Below are 17,782 nucleotides of genomic sequence, written 5' to 3'. Positions count from 1 at the left end.
TGATTTTGAATGCTTCCATTTCAGCTGTGCAAAGATTTTCAAAGATGGTGAGCATGACGCATCTGGGATTGGATGTGTGAGCGCTCACATATGCCTGATTTTACATGTTTAAAACCAAAAAATTGAAAGCCAGTTTTGAAAACAGAAGCTTAATCCTTCTGTACTTGCAGTTTCCCTATCTGTGAAATGGGGATGGCGATAACACTTATCACCCTGCTGATGGCAAAGGAAGCTGCCAGAAATTTCTCTGTCTTCCTTACACTGCAGTGGGTGGCAGAACATTCACAGTTATTACAGGGCAATGTCTGTACTTGAAACCTTGTTCCTTTATAAGTAGCAAATCAGGGACATGGGCAACAGCATGGGCAGCAGGTACAGCAATAACTACAGCCTAATAATGGAATTGCACATTTCAGAACAAACAGGATGCACATATACACATGAAAGAAAAAACCTTCTTGATTAACACCCAAGAGGAAATGAAATTAGAGACACTAATCCAGATAACCAAATCGAGCAGTTCTAATGTGGGGTGGCAGTTAGCTAATGGTAACAACAGCAGCAAAGGACTATGAGCAGAACTCCACCCTGCGCCACAGTATTTAAAAACAAAATTGTTTCAAAGGCCACAAGCTTGCCGTGCATTTACACACCTGAGTAATCTCAATTAAAACCAATGAAACTATTCACGTGTTTGAACTTGAGTGACACGTTTGAATCCTTTGCCAGGTTGGCACCTAAATTCAGCCCAGTTTCCTCCTTGAACGTGGGGGCTGGCGGCAGAGCCTGTGGAAACCTGCGTGGTTCCTCACAGCACGCTGCTCAAAGGATGACGCTCCCGCTGCCTAGCGTGCTGCTGCAAGGCTCAGCTTTGCCTTAAACTTCCAAAGCCGCAGGGATGTTTGTACACTAGGCGTACCTTAAACTACTCCTCAGCAGTGGAAACAACTCTGCCCAGACCTTGTGGGTTGTAGATGGGATGCCGCTAGGATTCCTGGATCGTTTTCTCACCAACCACTGCTAACAGTAACAAAAAGCTGTAGTTTTCAGGAATTTTCATTCCAACCAAAAACTTGTCTCTGCTTTGACGCGTACCTTGAAGCAAAGGGACAATTATCTAGTCACAACATTCAATCCCATTTGCATAATCTCATCTAAATTGTTCAACTGCTTCAAATACTTGTGTGATTAGAGAGATACTCCACAAATAAACTGACTGTATGTTCCTGACACTCAACACTAATGTGTTACAAGTAAGGAAAAGATAAAGCAGCATGGAAAAAGGGTTCCTTCCTTACAATTACTAACACCCAACCTATGAAACCACAGAATTTCATCTCTATCACTGAAATGAAAGTTTCATCAAAGGTCCTGTAAGACTTGGGGATATGCTGCAGCAAAATTGAAATGATATTTAGTAGGTGGAAGGTTGAGCTAGATGCCTAGAACAGTATCTAATTGCCACATAAGCGTACATTTTAGTGTTATTTATGGCCTGATGGCAAATCCAAATTACCCAGTACTGTAAAAGACCCTCTTTTTGTCCTCAGGCAAATACCTTATAATGCTTTCACACTTGCTGGCAGGTGTTTAATTTGCAGAGACACTGCGAATCAGTTAGCCAAGATTTTCCAAAGTGGTTGCTGACTTTCTTTAGGTAATCCATGTTGAACCTCTAAAAAGGGCTTGGTTTCCAGACACAGAAAAGCACTCAGGTTTCATAGTTAAGTTTCTTTTGGTGAGTCAGCCCTCATTTGCAAGGAAAAAAAAAACCCCAAAACCCAGCAGTACAACTTTCTCCTGTGTGCTAATATTTTTTTTTGGGGGGGGGGGGGGGTTAGCTTTTGGTGATCGGGGTTGGGGGGAATCATACCCTTTTTGTGGTCTATATACAACTCCTGTGCCCCGTCACTGTCATAGCTTGCACCTTTATAGGGGCTGCTGGACGGGCTGCTCTGCAGTGGCTCTCACTGCGTTTGCTCATTTGAGCTTCATGTTAGATTTGACAAGGTTTTCCGTTGACCTTTAGATGTCAGAAAGGGTGATAAACAGACCCTGGTAACTGTGTCCCCTCCACTGCCCCCCCACTCCCGCAGACGTAAGAGAAGGGTGTTAGGTGCTGGGCCTGGGTTGCATGCTTTGGCACACGCTACGCTCATCCCTTCCTGTATCTGTGTAACGCCACTGCCCGTCAGGAAGGACTGAAATGACGTCTCTGCCATCCTTCTCCCCGGGAACAAGCTGGTGACAAGAAGTATGTAAAATCCTTAAGCTGTTGCCCAGGGAAATCCTGTGACACCTCAGCAAGCTCCTAGTCCTATAGCTGAAAAGAGGCAGTGGCAGCAGCGATGGGGGAAATTTTTTCTCCATTTATCATGCAGACTGGTGGAGCAGAGACAAGGGGTGAATGGAGGAAGGAAAGATCATTAAGACATGGCAATTCTGTTCCTACGCTAAGGGATCTCTAAGCCCAAAAGATCCCAGTATCTGCTTCCAAATGTAGTTCTGTCAATCTGGCCTGAGGCTCCTGCAGCCCATTTTTGTGTCATCCTAAAAGACCTGTTCATTTTTTCCTGCCTGTCATCGCATTTCTGCTGGGTGGCTTTGGCTCTACCCTTTTAAAGTTCACTTTGCAGCAGATGGGCCTATTCTAAACACCAAACACAAGCAAAGAAATCAGCAGCTGGTCACAGGAGTTCCCTAGGAGAACATGAAAAGGATCGCAGCAGGCTGCCCAATGCCCTTGGTTAGGCCGACTCACACAAGAAGCCTGCTGAGACACGTTTCTTGGGCACTCAAGTCGCTAAGACACAGCCTAGGCTAAAATCACAGGGGTGATGCACTGGCAGAGGCTCCTCTCTGCACGATGCGCTTTCAGAGGAGTTAAAGGCTGTACAAATGATAGCTGTCATTTGGTAGGCACAAGGGAACCAAACATAACCCTGGTCACACCATGAACTTCTAACATGCCATTCTCACCCTTAGACTTCCCAAGGGCTTAAAGTCCTTTGATCCCGATGAGGATCAGCGGCTTTGGGGCAGGAAGTGGCAGAAGTCGGAAAGATACATCGACCCCCAAAGTCAGGGTCTGCATAGGGAGTTAAATCCTCTCTCAGAGATGGCATCTGATGAGCTGCTTTGGGAAACTGGATGATGAAATGGAGAACTCCTTTAAAAGGCTGACCTTCCCGTTTGCAAGTAGAAAATTTTACCTTAGGGAGAAAAGAGAAAATACCACAGGAGAATGGGACATGTTCCCCCTGCAAACTGCACTATTTTTATCAAATAAAAGTGAGAGTTAACGTACCCCCATACAGCTGGTTTCAGCTAAGGGGTTCCAGTTCTGCAACCCACCCTGCACAGGAGATCTCGTGTACGCAGAGACCACCTCTGAGAAGAGAGAGGGTTAAACAGGATAGACATGGATGCTCCTGGAGCACTGAACCTGTCATCACTGTAATACTGGAAAGAAAGAGCATCAGCTGTCCTGCGCCATCACAGCACAACCTATCTGCCCGCTGCAGGGAGCGTGCACGACTCAGGTCTCTGTGGACCCATCCTGACTCATCCCCTTCCCAGCCTGCTGCGCTTGGCTGACGTGTTTCATACCCAAATAATCAAGGGTACCTGGGGAGTCAGCTGCACCCGCGCTGCCTGGGAAAACATTATTACTTGCACCAGCTCTGGAAAGCCCTGTGAGGCCCCGGTGGTCCCCAGCACACAGCAGCCAGGCAGCAAGTAGCTGTGCTGCAGCACAGAGCTGGAGTCACTACTTTTTTATAAAAGACTCTGCGGTCCCCACATATAAATGTGCTGTGAACATGCGAGAAACACCAGAGTTTTTTAGTTTTCTCCCAGAGGCTTTGGTACTGACTTTTATTTACACACAGGCTCTTTGCATTCCCTTAATGGTGGTGGTGGTTTCATAGCAATGAAAGTCAGGTTGTTTTGGGCAAGATCCTCAGCTGGTGTGTATTAGTATCACTCCAACAATATAGATGGTGCTGGGCTGATTTACACTACTGGAAGGCTTTGCCTTTTAGAACACGAATGCATTTATGATACAGCTATACTACAAGAGGGGGGTCAAAGAAGACTGTAAAGGGAATATAAATGTGTCTTGTAAGGTGCAGCTGTAAGTTACATTTACTCCAAGGCTTGTTTCTGTTGCCCATGGTCTATGAACCAGATCCAATTCTTGTTTAGTTTGAGATTTCTTTGAATGGTGCCTGGGAGAAGTGACTGCAATTTATCCACTGCTAATATATTGTGATTTGACACTTGCTAGGACTTGGCAGCTACTCACAGAAAGAAATATTGATTGTGAAGAATAAATTCAATATAATAGTAGAACAAGGTAGCAGGACATCATTGACACCATTTACAGCCTGCAATTCTGGAGCACCCTTTGTCTCAAGTGGATGGCAAATGTTAATTAAGGTGCCCTCTCTGGCATCAAGCGACCTGATGTATTGTCTCATTTTGAATTTTTCTGTCTGTAAAATGGGAACAATACTTATTCCAAAGTAGCTGTTCATAACAGTGCCATTCTCATGCAGCTGTGAATTTCACCCATCAATCTAACTCGCTGTAACTATGGGTAACAACTGGGAGTAAAGGATTTTGGAGGCATTGCTGGGATCACTGCCTGTCAGCAGGGCTTGATACTGTCTGCTTCCTCATCTGGCCTCTCTCTATCCTCCTCTCTAGAGGTATTTGCTTTCTGGCTCCTGTTTAGATTGCCAGCTCCTAGAGCAGGGATGATGTTTTCCTTTTCTGTTTGCATAGAACAGGATAAAAACCGGGCTTCTACTCACTGGTGCCACACAAGGGAAGAACGATACTAGTGTTTCACGTCAGCACAAACTCAGGGCTTGAAATCTGCGTCATGAAACAGATTAAATCTCTCTTAATAAAATCAGGAACAGCTTAGAAGAAAGAGTACCACTTTATCTATTTCAGGTATTTCCAATGCCATTTTATACATCCCCCTTCACGCTCTGTAGAAATGTATCGAACATCTTGATCTCAGCCATTCATGAGAAGCACGTGCTGAAGGGCTTTGCTGAATCAGGCAATTAATGAGATTTGTGTCATGTAAGAACTTGCTATTTTTCATTAGGTAGAGCAGAAAGAAAATAGTCATTTTTTACAAATCAGGAGATGAAAAATCTCTCTGAAACACACCCGCCTCTACACTGGCAATTATTTCACAGTCACCGACCCCGAATGATTAATTCTGCACTATCATGAACTGCAGAGCCTAGCTAATACTACATGAAAGGGGGAAAAGTGGCACTTGCCTTGCGTTTGATAATACCAGAGGGGTGATGGGTGCGAGTAAAATACAGTTGAAACCTCTTTCGATGTCAGGCTATGGAAGGCCAGGGTGTTACCAGGGCTACCTATCTTTGGGCATTTCCAGCACAGAAGACAGATATCCCAACATTTACTCAGGGCTGCTCTTTGCTCAGCACCGTACAGAACCTTCTGCTAGCATTTTCGTGCTAATCTCCTGCTGACAGGGACTGGCCTGCGAGGTATTAGTGCTGGCAATGACAGGAGACTTCAGTCTCAAGGACTTGAATTTGGCGTCTAGGGAAAGCAGAGACATCAAACACATCTGTCACTCATCCAGGTTCCAGTTTATAATTGCTCGCTTTCTGTTTAAATTTTACGCTGCTGCTTGGTGGGTCACAGAAACCACTTGGCTCCTGACAGTACCTGTCAGGTTATTGTCATACTTGCACATGCAACTCTGCTCTCCATTCCAATCTTTATTCTTTTGGGAGTCTGTGTAAAAAAAAAACAAAACAGGAAGGCTTGAGGCTTCCCAGGGAATGGAGGAGCAATGGCTCCTGCTCCCTAGGTATGCGAGATCAACATCTCTTAGCTGCATACCACGAGTTGTGGGTACCCAGGAGTACCTTAAAAATGCAGCTTTTGCTGCTGGCTGGGACTTTTCAAAGCTTCAGGAGAACTGCTGGATGAGTGGGTTTGAAAGGGCAGCACCTGTGCCCTATAAACACAGACAAGAGGTACGAGATGTCTAAAACACTGTTTATGTAGCTTGTCAGCTGCTTTGTTGCAGCGACTTTAGCGGTTCCCTCAACCCATCCTATTATTTCTCTCTGTTGTTTTTCTCCCCTCCGTTTTACGCTGCTCTCTAGATTCAGCCTTTGTGCACGACCAGGCAGCATAGGATATGGCGGGGACAGAATAATGCCAAGCAAAGCCAAGGCCTATTCTTTTCAGGTCTGTTTATATAGGGGGTGAGTAAGACACAGGCGCCGCGGTGCACCCCATTGTAATGCACAAAGCCTGCACCGAGTCTTGGTGATGGAATCCAAAATGCTGTCAGCTGCTAAACTACAGCTCTTTTGATGACTCTGCTTGTTGAGGATAATTAGACTGGTGCAGTACAGACACACACATGGATGTCTCTATTCTTTTTGCAGTTGCAGAGCACATGCTGTGAATCCACTATGAGCACCAGTTAAAACCTAGGGCAACGTTTTCAAGTGTGAGCAAGACTTAGGAGCCTAGGATTCACTTTCAAAGGTGACTTTAAAACACAAGTCTCATCAGGAGCCAGCAGGTTTAGCACTTGACATTTAAAAGCACCAATTTTTATTCTTTTAAAAACTTTTACTCATGATCTTTCAAAAAGCAGCACTCCCCCAACTTCTGTCAGTGTATTTTTTTAGGAGGTCCCGAGGGCTGGCAGCATCCTTTAGGCATGGACTCTTGCATAGCAAAGTGGCAGCAGTAATCTAGGGGTAAACTTCCAGAAGACTTTATAAGGAAATGCTGCAGAATTCTGCAGAAACAGGCCAACACACTGCCACTGTCACCAACCCTCCAAGGGGGAAGAATAGTCAGCGTTTTATGCAAACAAGGCTCCATTCAAATCATCCATGCTGGATATCTGAAATCACGAGTTTCTCTAGCAAGTCTTTGTCTTGAGAATCTCATCAGTAAATTGAAACTGGCTCCTGACGGTAATATCAGGTCTGTGAAGTGCAAGAGGAAAAGGGACAGAAAAGGAAAAGACAAGACTGGTATCTGTATCACTTGAAACTGATAATGTAGCTTGAAAGGGAACTGCATAACGAAAGGTTGAGTTATTAACTGCTTGGATTTTTGACACAGAAGGCACAAAGTAATTTTTCAGGGTCTGTCAGTAACACGTGGGGTCTGGGTTGTGCTTTCTGAAGCTCCCCTCCTTCCTAGGTAGGATCAAGTTCAGGATCTTTGCTCTAAGACAAAAAAGTCATCAGAGAGACAGAAGCACAAGCTTGTCACCATGTAATTTTAATACCAGAACGAACTCAGTACTCAGGGACCAGGAAACTTGCTGACATCCCTTCAGTGTCTGCCAAAGCTAGATAGCCCTGAAAAACACATCTTAGGAATCCAGGGATTGCTATCTTCTGGCAGACTTGCCACCAAACCAGGAATTCACTGCATATGGTGATGCTATTTAGACATTTAAATATGAGATCCCAATGAAGCATGGTGCATGAAGGCACTATAAAGGTGTTTTGTTTTGGTTTTCTCCCCTGAACACATGCAAGCTTGCTTTCTGGGCAGCTAGCACTTACGCAGCAAGTATTGCAGTGACTTGCTGACCTTGGCTCTACTGTGAGCAGTCTTTGTACAGGGATGTTCTGTTCTCAAACCATTTTCCTGATGTTTGTGGCAGAAGCATTTTCTTTGTAGATATCAGACTCGACTATCTGATTGTTCCACTTATCCCAACTATCAGATATGATTAATGGCAGTTATGTACACAGTATTCTGAATCACTGAGGTAATATGGAGTGCTACTGCTGCCATTACCATTTTAGAGTATGGTCTTATTACAGGAATGAATTCTTCAGCCCCTGATAAAAGAAGGTCTCTCTCCATTTGAAAATTTTATACAATGTCATGGAAACAGATACTCTACTTAGACCAGGTATCTAAGTCTTGTGGTTAAGCTAATAGACTGAAACTCTACAGATTTAGGTGCAAGTGCCAGCTGAACTACAAATTTGACGTATATATCTAAGTTTCTCTGTGCCTCACTTTCCAGGCTATACAGTGGCAATAAAGACCCCTCTACGTTTTATCACTTTACACCTTTAAAGTAAGGAACTGCCTCACAGAGATCTCCCCCACACCAAACGCAGTGGAGCCGCTGGCACATAACAGTCTGAATATTGCAGTAATCATCTCTCAGTCCCACAGCAGAAATCTGCAATAGCCAATTGAAAAAAAAAATCCATATGCAGAGCAGCCATGGGACTCCATCCCAAATGTATGTTTGCTCAAGCCTTTCTCCAGTGCACCTTCCTGGCAGCTGCTAGCTCAATTGCAGTATCCATGTTCCGTTGCACTGTGCAGACCTGTTGGATCCCCTCCAGCACAGATGTACAAAATTGTTCAGAGGCCTCAGTGCTGAGCCTACGAATTGCAATACATGAACTAGACCAGTTAATTGCTCAAACTGTTGCTCAAGTTACAATGCAGAACCTCATCCGTTAAACCTCGGCATAGACAAAGAGCTGCACGCCTCACAACTTCTGACAAAAGCTTCAACAGGCACAGAGAAGGGGGGTGTGGGGTGTGGGGGTGTGCATGTCACAGTAGGGAAAGCAGGTCTTGTCCGAGCATTCTGCCAAAAGGGTGCACCTCCAGCAAGTTCTTCCTTTCAGTATTTGTTGAGTGTAAACAGGTCACAAACGCTTCCTGCAAAGCTCCTACTTAAAACCATCCATCGCCCGACGGCCGATACGCAGTACTGGAAATGGAAGGATGTTGGTTAGGCGGCTCCTCTGCTGCACAGCCCAGCGGCTGTATCCAAGCACAGATCTCACTGTCTTGAACGATGAGCACAGCCAGAGCATTACAGGAACCTTTTGCCTAAGCCCTTGCAGCTACAGCACTTGGATTTTCTATTCAGTAGCTGAAGATTTCCTCCAGTGCCATTAACAAACATGGAAATCTACTTTTGATGTAGCCCTCCTGAACTGTTGCTTCTAAGGACATTTCTATCCATCAACTTCTTCACTTGGGATGGGGTTTCCCTCTACACCCCGGGCCAAGTCACTGTAAATCATGAAAACCCTCCTAAAGCTTGGGCTTAAGTGGGACTTACAATGTTTGGGGCTGATCCTTTGTAGTAGGATGAATTTCAGCCAAGAATATTCACAGAAAACTAATACCCTGAAGGCAAGGCCGTGAAGGAACAGAAACCGCTTCAAAATCAACAGATTATCTGCAGCACTTTTTTTCCATGCAGTATTTTCCCCAAATCCAGCTCAAACCCTAGAGGAATGAGAGACTTCACAGCCTTTCTGTGCTGAAATACTGCTATGTTGCTAAGTCTGTTACTAAGCAAAACATGTTTTAGCAGCCTAGAAAACATTTTCAAAACACAAGAGAAGATTTTACTGTTTGTAAACCGGATCTGAGCTTCTTTTCTTTGAGTATAATGAAACTCTTAATACTCCTAAATTCTCGTAGTTACTGAGAAAGCAAATCAAAATCAGACTGGCTTGGTTCTATCCAGGTTCAGGGGAAATGTGGTACAGCTTTGTGAATTAACTCCTCTTTATGCCCATGAACACAGTTAAACCCAGGTGGTCTTTTGTGGGAGGGAGGAAGGAGGAAATGTGTAGTAGCCTAGGGGAAGTGGTGAAGCTGATTCATGGTAAACTGTACAATATTCCTGTCTATCCCATTTTTATGAGGGGGAAGTGACTGCAATTATGTCTAGCGTCAGCAGATCCACCCAGGAGCACAGCATCACACGTTGAACCAACAGTATGGACCTGTCTATAGAAGGCAGTCCCCCTTTTGAAAAGGCTGAGACGATGGAAAGGAACGTCAAGTTAGTTGTGGAAAGCTATGCCACCTGTGTGACGAACAGCGCTCATCTCTTTACGCTTGTCATGCAGAGATGGCAACCAAAAATGTGTGATGCCTCTAATTTTAGTGTGCTGTTTATGGACAGCGATTTAGCCAGTGAGTAATGACAGGGGCCAGACAATTATCTTCATTATTTTAGGTCTGGATCGCTTCTGGGGCTTGAATTCAGAGCTCTGTGCGACTGAAGCAACATTTCAAATTTTATATATTTATATATTCATGCACATACGCACACTCAGAATTAAAACAAACAAAGCAGGATTTTTTTCTCATAGTGGAATTTTAACTTTCTGGTTTTCAGGATGTTTTGGAGGAGTTTAAATTCTGACATGAAACTTTTAAAACTGTGAATCACTGACCTCACATATTCTGGAGCCACACTGATTTCTGCACCACGCAGGCTAGAGGATTTTGACTGCTTGTCCCTGTATTAGTTCTAGTAATTTAAGTTTAGTCAAAGGCCTTCTTCCATCCTGAAAGAAACTGCAGTCCATCACTAAATTTTCCTATGTTTAGCATTTCACAGAGATACATGTTATGCATTGTTGTTGTTTTTTTAATTGCTTGTGCATGCATAATAGCTTTAAGTGATCCCCTGTGTTTTCAGTGGCCTGTAAACTCCATTGTGCTTCCCCTTCTATTTACTCTCAGGAAGACTATCCACACCTGCCTAGGGATTATCACACAAAAATGAGAGATGCTGGCAGTCAGATTAGATCTGTGGGTGCTGCCACTGGCCGCAGATCCATAACAAGACCAGGTACAATATTTTGGGGCAACTGGGAAATAATAGTTATGTGAAATCTCTTTCTAGAGGAAGCCTGTTCTTGTGTTTAGGCTCGAGGCACTGGGGATCTGGTTAGACCTTTGTGTGACCCCAGGTAAAATACTTGTCTTGGTGCCCAAACTGCAAAATGGAATCGTAACATCACCTTCACCTTCCTTCCTTGTCTAAATCAGAAACTACTTGGGATGGGAACAGCCTCCTCCTGTGTGACTAGACAGTACGTAATATAATGGGCTAATTGCAAAATAAAAAAATAATGATTGTGTGCTGACAAAAAAAAGCACCCATGAAATAGAACCGCTCTTCACGGTAATAGTCCAAAGTGATGATGACATACTACAGTGGTTTGAGCAATTGCCGTCCACAGGTAGATGCATCCAAGGTGGTTTGTATGTCACTGCATTACCATGTAATTAGAGTAGCGCTGCTGAATTGAAGCTGTTACTGGGAAGGAGGAAAAGAGACAGACAGTTTGTCCAGGAACACACGACAGAGCTGCTCTTCCACCTGTGCTGACAAAGATTTTAGTGGGGGAGTGGGCAAAACCTCTGTGCTGTGGGGCACTCCCATCAGTGCAGCCCTGTTAATTTCAATAGCTGCTCTCAATTTGTCTTAGTTCAGAAAGGAAAGATAAGTCCTTCTTTGATGGACCCTTTATCCCCAGTCCCCCAGTAAACCATGCAGGATGGACAAATAAAAGCCTTGTTTAGTAATGCCTTGGTTTGAACAAAGGGTCCATGGCAGTTTTGCACTTGATACCTGAAACACAAATGCCTATGACATCCTCTCCTGGTTTCAGCCTGGCTCATTCCATTTTCTACCCTTAACTGAGCCAGTCTATACTAACCATCCAGGAATACTTGGAAATCATATTTAGTCTTTCACCTTTGCTTATTTTAGCATACACAGAGTGGAAGTGGTTTACTCAAAGTAACACTGAACCAGGAAAATACAATGAACATGAGAATCCTTAGCTCCTGTCAGCAGTCAAGCCCAGGATCATCCTGGCCATCTGAGCTCTTATTACTGTTATAAACATGGAGAAATATTATCAAATAATTAACGATTTCAGTTTTGAAGAGACAAAAGCTGACCTATCCATTGGTAGGGGTGTGAGGTACATGAAGTTACTCGACCTGAAATAGAAGCTGGAAGTTAGGCGATGTGAGTCCCCAGGATCTCAGTACTGTCTCAATACCACATCTGAGAACAGCACCTTGTGATCCTCAGGTAGCTCCTCTGTCTATTACCCTGACTTCAACAGTCCTCTCTGTCCCCTGCCCCAATCAGTTCCCACCCCCGGCTCTAACAAGAAGCCAGGAGGCCACCGATGCCAAGGCGATGGCATTTTGTGACATGCCTGACAGACTAGTCTGACAACTTGGAGCTTTTTTTTGCATAAACCATCCAAACAGATGGTCACCACTTTCATATATCAGTCTGGCTGGTATCTGCACACAGGACCTACAGGCACAGATCTGAAATCTGAAATCCCCCGTTTGGCTGAATTCTGGGAGAAGACTCGAAAGGGCTTTACTGTAAGGCTACTTCTCAATACTGCCATTGGGAGACAGGGTGCTTTTACCTCCTTGGCAACTCTGTAATATCTTTCATTCGCACTTGCAGAGTAATATGCTGTCAGTTAAAAAGCAGCTTCTGGGAAGCAGTGACCTTTAGGGAATGTCCTTCTACCATGCGGTCCTCTCTCTCCCACTTCCGAACCTGTGCGCCATTCCATAGTGTACCCTTGGTGGCAGTACTTAGTCGTTTGGTTTTATTTCTGAATTTTAATGATGAATTATTTCCAGTATTTCCAGCAGGCTGGAACAGGGGCACTAATTGCTACTCCAGATTGGGAAAGTGGTCCCCCTCTCAGCAGACACCTGATTTGTCAAACAGGGTTATATCGCAGCATCTTGAATTTGGTATCAAGACAGTTTTACCCGTCTAGCTGGTTATATTTGCAGTAAGTAACTCTTTGCACTTGGGGATATTTTACCTCTTTCTCTGGCTTGCACTCTGTGTTTAACCTTCCCTATCTTACATGATGACGCTTTGGGTCCATTTTTCCCAAATGTTAGTTTTCTCGGGCAAGAATCTGAACCACAGACTGTTCCTCAGCTAACAGTTAGGTAAGCCAGGGCTGACTGTCAGCCTTGATGGCACTGTTGTACAGGTAACGACTAGTTTCATTCATAGCATCAAGCTGTTTTTTTCTCTAGCTACACTGAAAGATGCACATCTGTTTTTCTAACCGAGCAGGGCATGAAGTCACCAGACTCCTACTACCTCCATTTGCATTCACTGTACATAAGTGCTGTACGCTGATTTCAATAGAAAGCTATAGATCATGACTGGCATAAGGAGTGTAAGGAGGACAACGGAAAATACACATTTGCTTTTCTGTACAGGCTAGTGGATCTGTGGTAATCTCATGAATCCACAGATGACAGCTGTCCTTAAAACTGCATGTGTGTATCTCTGCATTTATTAAAAAACTGCACAAAGACAGGCTGCAGAACCGCTGAGTTCTGACTATCAACAACAAAAGGAAAACTTAAACAGCTCAAGGAATCATCCAAATCGCCGCCGGTTTCATTTGCATCGTTAAAGCGTGCAGTCCCGCTTCAGGAGTCACTATGTTTAAAACTGGGAGAGTCATTATTAAGTATCAGTAGTTTGCTGCCTAATTAATTTAAAGCATAAGCACATGCAGGGAGATTACACCAGGGCACTGCTAAATTAGGCAAGAAAAAACTACTGCTCTGGACTACAGAAATTTTCTTCTATTGCTCTCCGTTTCTCTTCGGTTGACTTGTACGCGGGTTAACGCAAGCCTCCCGGCTGACCGAGCTAGCCAAAGCCACTGCGCCCAGGCTCCTCATTTTCAGAGCATCGGAACGGCAACTCTTGATTGCAACGCGGGGGGGGGGGGGAGAGCAAAAAACTGCCTCCCTGGCGATCCCGAACTTTCCAGCGCTGCCTGCCGGGCGGTGCAGGCAGGCTGCTTCGGGCAGCGCCGAGGCCCTTCAGCATCCCCGCTCCGGCGGGGACGGCCCCGCTGCCCCCCGGGACGGCACCTGCCGGTCCCCGGCACCTCGCGCCCCCCCCCCCCCCCCCCGCGGGGCGCCGGGGCAGCGCTCCTGCCCGCCTGCAGCCGGGCGATGCCAGCCCGCGCATCCCTCGGGCCGCGCAGCATCCCCGGCCGCGCCGGACCGTCTCCGGGCGCGCATCCCCCGGGCGCTGCGCGGAGCATCCCCAGCAGCGCAGCCCCCCGCCGCCCCCGGGGCTGCCGCCGCCGCCCGGCGCTGGAGCAGCCGAGCAGAAAGGCGCCCGGGGCTTCTCGCCGCCGCCGAACGAAAAGGAGAAGAGCCGGGAGAAGAGCCGGGGGCCGCGGCCGCGCGGTGACTTACGCCCGGGCTTTGGGGAAGCCCATTGACAGCAGGATCTCCAGCGACGAGCCATGTTTGATGGTGCCCGCCCGGTGCTGCCGGTTCCGCCGGGGGATGACTTTGCTGTACAGCTCCTCCTTGGCAGCCATGGCGTGCGGTGCGGGCTGCCCGCGCTGGGCCATCACGCAGCCATCGCCGCCCGCGCAGGGCCATGCACACCCGCAGCGCCCAGCGCCCCGCCGGGGGCCGGGGCAGGGCCCTCCTCCGCGCCCGGCCCAGCGCGCCGCGCAGCGGAGCCGCGCAGAGCCGCGCAGTAGAGCCACGCAGCGCAGCCGCCCGGCCGCCGCCACACGTGCGCGCCCCGCGCAGCCCACGCCGCCGCCGCCGCCGGTGGCTCCGCAGAGGCTCAGCGGGAGGCGAGCACCGGCCGCCCGCCCCCGCGCTTAAAGCCGCCCCCGGGCGGGCGGGCGCAGCCCCCGCCCCAGCCCCACGCCGCCCCCCGGGGCTCGGGGCGCCCACCCGCCGCGGGCGCGGCTCGGGGAATGACCCACGCAGTGGGCGCGCCGCAGAAAGCAGAAACGATGGCTTACTTTAAAAAACAAAAGCACGTGCACAAAACATTATTTTGCCTTTTTTTTTTTTTTTTTTTTTTAAACCTCTGTGTCATATTGACCCCAGCACCCAGCAAGAGAGAGCGGAGGGCAGGTCGGGTGTTCTGCACCAAGCGCAGGGACCCCGGGCACTCTGGCCGCCACTTGACGCCGCTTTGATGTGGTTGCACTAGTGGTTAAACAAGAGAGGGAAAAAAAAAAGAGTTGCCATCCAAAATTTCCAGGCTCGATCTTGTGTTTCTGCATCCTCCTCAGCCCTCTCCAGGCCGTCCCTTGGAACATGTAGCCTCAGAGCATTGTCAGTTCCCGGGCAGGGACTGCTCTTCCTGCTGGAAAGCCCGCTGTGCCACAGCTCTGCTCCCATCCCCTGCTCCCCTCCCATGCCAAAGCTGCGTGTTCCTACGGGCTGGAGGTGACAAATACTGCTGCTTTCTGTATGTCAGGTCAGGCTTCAGTTTGTCGTGTTTGGGCTGTAAACCAAGCGGTTTATCTGATAGCCCCCTCTGTTTCTTTCCTGACATCCCTGCTTCCCCCCTCTGCATTCCCCTTCACTTCTAAAGACAAGCAGATACCACTAGTGATCTTCCCCGAGCAGGCCCAGCTCGCAGGACTGTAGAGAACAGCGTGAAATTACAACCCTGCAAATAAATAAAAACCATTTAAAAGCATTTTTTAAAAGTACAATAATTTGTGTTGGGGACAGAAAGCAATGTTGTCAACGACAAATCTATCACTACGGTTATTACTATTAGCATTAGGGAAAACAAACAGCCTATTTCCATTTTGTTGTATCAATGAAGCCAGAGAAGGGAAGAAAAAATCCCCTCCCAGCGATCCGCTCTTTCCCCTCCCGTGCCAGTTTATTTTCTGCCGCTTTATCCAAAGGCGTGATGAGAAACAGGCACATGCTGCAGGCAGCACTCCCGTGCGACACTGGGGTCTGTGTTCCCACCGGGACAACAGGCCGGCAAGTCATCCTCGAACTGGCCATGAAAATGAAAGCACCAGAAGGCCACTGCACAAAGCACCACTTGTTCATTTCTCGAAGTCACTTTTAACTCCTTTGATGTTGCTGAGGCACCAATTCTTTCGTTTACCCCCACTATTAATTGGCAAGAACTTCATTAAAGTCAGTGGGTGAAACGAAGAAGCGTTTAGTCATGGATTTCAGCCCTGTTAGACATTTTGCAACTGTGAAATCAGGATCAGGCACCCAATTTATCCCATTTTAACAGAAGAGGAGAGTTAATTATTATTAATAACAGTATTTGCACTGAGACGTGTATTGCCAGAGCCTCCAGTAGTGTTAGTCACTGGTGAGCTCACACCCAGCCATGCTGGGAGCACCACAAAGATACAGCTGGTTCTGGACCTGTGAAAGGGGAAGATGAAGATCCCAAATGAACACTGATCCCGCCCTCCCGCCTCCCAGACAAGCACTGCAGGCAATTCCCAGGAGATTCTGATCAATGAACAGGGATTTGCAGCCAGCAGGAATCTGTGAGGGTTGTTGTGTTTTGACTTAAGTCGATATGCTTCACTTATGCATGGTTTTTTGCTCCAGCTGTATTACTCAGTCAGGAAATAACAATAAAAATGTAATTTGCTATGGAAGTAGCTTCCAGGGACTTTGCCCAGATGAGAATCTCTTTCCTCTAGCTGTGACAGATTCACATGATCAATTAAAAAAAAATCATTATAGAAGTTACATTATTGAAGTTTTGTTGCTTTTTTTTTTTTTTTTTGCATTATTTTGCATTATCGAAGAATTGCTGCAATTAGCTCCACTGGAAGTGTCAGTGATGTTACAGCGGAACAGAAATAGGATGTTTACACATGTAGGCTAGCTGACTGTGTAATTCATAGCCCGTTGGTGAAACTGGTGGCAGACTGGCTTGAAAAAGCTTTTCAGGCCTGCTAGGAGAACCACATCACCTCCTTGTAACTTCAGTGAGCGCCTCTGCATTTGATCCGGCTGCACTTTTTTATATTAAAACCCTTTCATTGGGAAGCAGTCCTTTTTATTCCTCCCAACAATTAAATATCTGCCTTGAAATAGTGCTTCCTCCCACCTTTTTTTATGATTGAAAGCTGAAAATGAAAGCTCTTTTAGTGATCAAATAGGAAAATGGGGGGAAAAAATGTAGAAAGCAAATTTTTAATAAAGCAAACACTCAGAAAATTTCAGTCCCCCAAATTAACAATAATTTTAGTGAAAAAACTGCAGTATATGAAAGGATTGTGCCCGTATGAAATCTGTGATACGCAGTTTATTTTGAAATGTTGACAGATTTTCACAGAAGACCTTTCTCTTTTTTTTTTTTCACATGGCCTTCCCTCTGCTGGCCTGATCCTAGAAATTTGTGTGTGTGCTTAAATTATTACTGCTAATCATTTTCCTGACTTTGGTGCAACAGCTTCTGCGCGCCCAAAGCCAGGCGAGTTCCTGCAGCAACAGGCTTGTCGTGTTCCCTCTGCCCTTCTACTATTTTCCTGAGTAAAATTCAAATATTATCCCTTTACCTACAGGAAAATGCATTCTTAGGGGATTATTTATATCACTTCCTTCAATGCAATACAGAATTAATTGGCGAGGGAGGGGGGGAGTGTTTAAAAAATGCCATGCTGGACTGCTATATACTTCAATAGGAAGAGGTCAGGCTCCTAAGGAATTTGAGCCAAATTTAGCTGTCTTCCCAGCCTGATGCTACCTCCTCGCGTTCGCATGCGAAGGGTTTATGCTCCAACAATGGAAACAGTCTGAAATAAACAGCACAACAGCAGGAAACAGAGCAGGGGGTTTTGCCTTCCTCCTTCCTCTTCCGTCCCTCTTTTTTTTTTTCTTTGGGTTTTTTTAAGTTTTTTTCTTTGTTTCCCAAATTTCCAAATGTCAGGAAACAGTGATTTATCACTGAAAGGAATGAACAGCTGCCTCACACTTGATTCAAAGCAGCATGAAAATTGAATCAAAATTATTAGTCAGAGTTTTTGCAAAGCTAAGACCAAAGAAACTTCAGCAAACTCCAGTCCATTTCCCTACGATGTAGCTGGTGATGGCTCTGCGGGCAGTGTCTTGT

General features: G+C 46.2%; 1 protein-coding gene across 2 annotated transcripts in view; it reads right to left on the bottom strand.

Moving 5' to 3' along the window:
• Positions 1-14,642, bottom strand: part of UBASH3B (ubiquitin associated and SH3 domain containing B) — a 75,628-nt gene extending 60,986 nt beyond the window's left edge. For both annotated transcript variants that reach the window (XM_027785473.2, XM_005236609.4), the window contains exon 1: positions 14,116-14,642. In XM_027785473.2, coding sequence (XP_027641274.2) covers positions 14,116-14,167 — 52 coding nt within the window. In that variant the 5' untranslated portion in view covers positions 14,168-14,642. The remainder of the gene's footprint in view (positions 1-14,115) is intronic.
• Positions 14,643-17,782: the final 3,140 nt, after the last annotated feature.

This window comes from Falco peregrinus, chromosome 15, assembly GCF_023634155.1.
Source record: "Falco peregrinus isolate bFalPer1 chromosome 15, bFalPer1.pri, whole genome shotgun sequence".
NCBI lineage: Eukaryota > Metazoa > Chordata > Aves > Falconiformes > Falconidae > Falco > Falco peregrinus.
The sequence above is the reverse complement of the archived record's forward strand: the minus strand, read 5'-3'. Positions and strand labels throughout refer to the sequence as shown.